This window comes from Babylonia areolata, chromosome 18 (genome assembly GCF_041734735.1).
Source record: "Babylonia areolata isolate BAREFJ2019XMU chromosome 18, ASM4173473v1, whole genome shotgun sequence".
Taxonomy (NCBI): Eukaryota; Metazoa; Mollusca; class Gastropoda; order Neogastropoda; family Buccinidae; genus Babylonia; species Babylonia areolata.
In genome coordinates, this window is record NC_134893.1 from 26,242,101 (window position 1) to 26,247,387 (window position 5,287).

Consider the following 5,287-nt stretch of genomic DNA (forward strand, 5'->3'; position numbering starts at 1 on the left):
CGCCCTCAGTGTCTGACAACGGATCAAACAAACGAAGCAGCGATCCTAGCAGCAAGCTGTCTCCGTTAGCTCCGAGGCTTGAATACTGTTGGTCGACATAGCCGGGACATGAGTCACGTTACGGGTAAGCTTGGCAAAGGGAAGGTGGGGTCTATCTGTCACCGCCGGGAAGGAAAACAGATCATCCTGTACAGTGCAGGGTCGCTGATCCTGAGCCAGGCGCACAGCTCTCTCAGAAACTGTCCAGTCGCTCGTTCGCACTCTAGCCCTTGTCTCCTCTGTACCACCTTGGATGATCCTGCACACACACACACACACACACACACACACACACACACACACACATACGCACGGACGCACGCATACACACACACACACACACACACACACACACACACACACACACACAGCCTTCGGTAAGGCATCTATGCATGAAGTTGATAACTTTATTATTATTATTATCATTATTATTATTATTATTATTATTATTATTATTAAGTTGATAGTCATTCGGATGAGAGGATAAACCGAAGTCCCGTGTGTAGCATGCAACTGATACACGTAAAAGAAACCATGGCAACGAAGCTGTTGTCCCTGGAGAAAAACAAAATTCTGTAGAAAAATCCACTATGATAGGAAAACAAACACGCTCTCGGTGAAAAAAAAGAGAGAAAAAGTGACGTTGCATTGTAACAACCCGCTGTCCCCTTGGAGAGCTGCCCAGTTCTCACACCGCAGAGTCATCTGTTGTGAAAAAAATGTTATACACTACACTGCACTATAATACAATACAATACAATACAATTTCGTATCACAAAATTACCATGCGTTTTTTTTGTTTTTTTTTTAATCAAAAAATAAAACAAAAATAAAATCCAAAACAGAGTAAAGGCCGAACCCAGCACTTTGAAACAAATGTAGCAAACACACACACACACACACACACACACACGTGACCGCGCAAGCAAGCGAGAGAAAAGAATGGTACACTGCAAAAAAAAAAAAAAAAAAAAAAAAAAAAAAAAAAGGAGGGAGATTGTATTCATATAAATTTTGAAAGTAAGTCATCTTTTTCAATCTCCGGCCACTTTTTTTTTTAAACCGCTAGTAACAAAATCATTGAAAATGAAAAGTTGTCAGTAACATAAGTATTAGGTCAAAGCAATCATGTCCGTTTAGTAATTGACAAAATTCCGCATCAAACACACTGCGACACAGAAAATACTTGTCGTCCGTACGGCAGAAAATTGTGAAAAGGTACTACAAGTTCCTCATTATTTTTGTCTTGTGACCCTTTTTTTTAAAGCACACTGTAATGAGATGATAAGCCGGGTTCTCGTGTGCTGCTAAGCATGCAATTAGCGCAAGTAAAAGAACCAACGGTAATATTTCAAATGTGTTGTCCCTGGCCAGCTTCTGAAGAAAATCTACCCTGATAGTGTAACCGGTACACTTGCACGCAGATAAAAGAAAGAGAGGCAAGGTCCTCAAGACTCACTTGTGATACACTTAAAAAAAAATCTAATCGTTAAAATGTGTTCTGTATTTGTTATTATAAAGCTTCGGGTTAAAAGAAAGAAAAAAAAAGTCCTGACGGCAGATTCGAACTCCACGTGTTCGGGTGAGAAGAAACTGTTTTACCCATTACACTATCATGGCTCCTTAACTGACGTTCAAAAATATAATATTTAAACATGCTTTTTTAAAGGGCGATAAATCGATTGTGGTATTCGCAGTGAGAACGCTGTTTAAATCATATTATTCTGGTGTATCTTGGGCATTCACAAAATCTTTAAGGGCAATTAAAAATTCCTTTTAAGTCCGCGGTAAGGAGACGTGGCTATCGCCGCAATCGGGTCAACAACTAAACAAAATGGCGTCGTTCGCGAAGAATATGAGCACGCGCTTTGAATGTGTATAAATATGTGTACGCAATTGATTTTTGCCCATGACCTTCAGGGCTCAGCCAATAGATCTATAAAGTCCACTCGTCGTATTGATTTTAGTATTTTTCGAAAAAGACCACTTGGGCGAATGAACATAGTGAAAGCCCTGTACACTGAGAGTAAAAGACACAAGCTTTTTATGTATTGAGTATAATTTCAAAATGTAATGTTTAAGATGAGAAAGATCAGTTTAAAGCAAATTAAGTCCCCTAGCATTAATTACAGATTAATTTCCCTTTTTTACTATCTGCACCAAAACGTTTGCAAAATAAATATAACTTCCATGCTTAGCAAAAGAAGTTCCTGTTTGAACAAAAAAATGATAACAATGACTGCTCTTGTTGTTGTGTCAGAATATCAGATCAAAGTGCCAAGTTTAGAGAATAAAAAAATATAGATATAACAGTAAATGCAGTCTGCATATAATTTGGCTTCTTTTATATATTTTTTGTGCCCATCCCAGAGGTGCAATATTGTTTTAAACAAGATGACTGGAAAAACTGAATTTTTCCTATTTTTATGCCTAATTTGGTGTCAACTGACAAAGTATTTGCAGAGAAAATGGCAATGTTAAAGTTTACCACGGACACACACACACACACACACACACACACAGACAACCGAACACCGGGTTAAAACATAGACTCACTTTGTTTACACAAGTGAGTCAAAAAAGCAATAAAGCACAACACAATGCAACAAATTACAATGCGGTACAATACAATACAATAATACAATACAATTCACTACAATATAATACATCATCAATGACCGGCAAATATATAATACATCATTCATGACTTTCCAGGGAAAAACAACAACAACAAACAAACAAACAAACAAACAAAATCCAACCTCGGCAAGCCTCCGACACCAACACGCTTTTCATTAAGACAGAGTTGTTCTCCTGCAGACCAGACAGCAAAGCCACCAGTAACGGCTGCAGAATGGATGGAGGGCGACAGTTGACTTGACCGATGTCCAGCGAATGGTCACCACAGCTGACCGGTGCGGGTACAGACAACAGCGCTGCCCACAGGATAGTAGCTGTGGTCAGCAGCCAGTAGACACGGGAAGATGAAGATGGTGGCTTCCACATGGTCAGCTGTGGTGGTGGTAGTGACATTGGTTAACCTAAAGGTGATATACGGTCCGTTATTGCAGAGGTCCAGGCTTTGACACACGAACACAAGCGACAGACGTGGAGGAATTTGGTGAACAGTTCTTTTGCGTGGCGTCCCAATGACTCTTCGCGGAGGAGGAGGAAGAAGAAGAAGATGTGTGGTAAAGATGGCTTGCGTCCCTTTATGTCGAGTTGTTCAAGGTTTGTGTCATGGAGTTAGTGAAGGTTTCGTTGTTCGGGGAGGGGTTAGGAGTCCTGGAGGTATGTATGTGTGTGACCAGGTGCTCTATTTATACTCTAAGTGGAGGAGGGTGTGTGTGTGTGTGTGTGTGTGTGTGTGTGTGGTGTATTGTTGAATGTCGGAAATGACCAAGTGCATAATGCATCACTCCACTGCTCGCGTCATTCACACGACATAATAAGCCTTGGTGAAGACGTAAGCACTTGCCAATCCCTCTATTTTTTTTCTCTCTCTCTCTCTCTTTTTTTTTAAAACTGTACAGTAATAAACTGAAGGAGAGTCATTCCCCCAATCCCAGTTTCTTGAGTTGCATCACAAGAAATAAATTTTGTCTCAGTCGCCACCCAACCATTTCGAAAGCCTGTGAGTGTGTGCAAGAGGGAAGGGCAGTGTGTGTGTGTGTGTGTGTGTGTGTGTGTGTGTGTGTGTGTGCTTACGTGCGAATTTGCGGATGTGTGTGTGCGTGCATATGTGCAAATGTGTGTATACGTGCCTATCTCTATCTGGCATGCACACACACACACACACACACACACACACACACACACACACACACACATTCTCTGTCTCTGTTTTTTTTGGTATCTGTCTCTGTCTGTCTGTCTGTCTGTCTGTCTGTCTGTCTGTCTCTCTGTCTCTGTCTGTCTGTCTGTCTGTCTGTCTCTCTCTCTCTCGAATCCAGGATATACATGAATAAACCGTCTTGAAAGCTTGAAACCTGTCTCGAATGCATACCTGCTGCGATATCTCTCTCCTGGTAAAAGCGTTAAAGGGTTCATCTTATGCAGGCAGGTCAAGCTCCTCCTACCCGTCTCTCCACTTCCGTCCCTTACCACTCCCTTCCCATTCTTTGCACACCCTCCTCCTCCCACTCCCACTCTCCTCCACCCCCAACCACTCCCACCCATCCACTGGCTCCTTTGCTCAAACACCCCCTCGCATTAGCTAACACGCATACACGCTTATGTACGATCTGACGCACGCACGTAGACACACACAGAGCACACATACACACACACACTCTCTCTCTCTCGTTCGGTCGCTGGCTCTTTCTGGTGCATGTGTGCGTTTACGCGTGAGTTCTCACACACACATACACATACTCAAAGACCGTGATATGCACACATAAACACACACACATTGCATAAGACGAAGAGGAAGAAGAAGAAGAAGAAGAAGAAGGCTCAGCAATTCATATCTAAAACACACATACATCAGCATTTAAAAACTGTTCAGGCCAGGAAGGGAGTTAATTTCAGTAAGCGTTTCATACAGCTGAACTGAATAACACAGGTTTTTTTTTTTTAAATGTCAATGATGTGTATAATTTAATTTCATCAAAAATATTGTCATCATAGGATGTTACCATATTGAAATAGTCTGAATATATTTTCTTCATTTTAGAATAAGACATATCTTTATTTATCTTTCTTTTTATTGGCAACCAGTCTTTTCTGTGAAGCGAGAATTTCAAGCTGAACAGGAAACAGCTTTTGGTTTACAAAACTTTGTACATTGAGGTGTATCAGTTCACTTATATTTATATTAGGAAGGTCGATTCTCCCGTCGAAGCAAATGATACGTTTATGGCATTTAGTGTGCTTTAAGTTATTGTAAAAATATGCAGGGATGTGGCACTTTTTGTTAGTTTTGTGGAAGGAAACTAGTGCTGGTATAACGTCCATGTATAATTGATTAATGATAACTGGTTTAATAAAACTTATAACTTAAGTGTGTGGATGGGCTGCATTTTAAAGAATTAAATTGGGAAGCGGGGACTAAATGTGTAGGGTGGGGATTGTGTTGAGTGTAAGGTTTTGCTGTCTGTGAAATTGCAAATTGTTGCGTGTGTGTTGTGCTTCTATATCTGTGTTTGTGATTGCAGCAACATGTATATGTCACTGTGTGTAGGTTGGAGCATCCGAACTCGCCAGATACAATATCGACATCGCAGCCTTGAGTGAGACTCGGCTTGCA

At 40.9% G+C, this 5,287-nt stretch overlaps 1 protein-coding gene across 1 annotated transcript in view; it reads right to left on the minus strand.

Moving 5' to 3' along the window:
• The window catches only part of LOC143291910 (uncharacterized), a 3,961-nt gene extending 661 nt beyond the window's left edge, over nt 1–3,300 (minus strand). Inside the window, exons 1-2 of the mRNA XM_076602050.1 lie at nt 2,802–3,300; nt 1–298 (exon numbers count right to left, since the gene is read on the minus strand). The exon at nt 1–298 is cut by the window's left edge and continues 661 nt beyond it. Of these exons, the coding sequence (XP_076458165.1) occupies nt 159–298; nt 2,802–3,072 (411 nt within the window). The 5' untranslated portion in view covers nt 3,073–3,300 and the 3' untranslated portion in view covers nt 1–158. The remainder of the gene's footprint in view (nt 299–2,801) is intronic.
• Nucleotides 3,301–5,287: the final 1,987 nt, after the last annotated feature.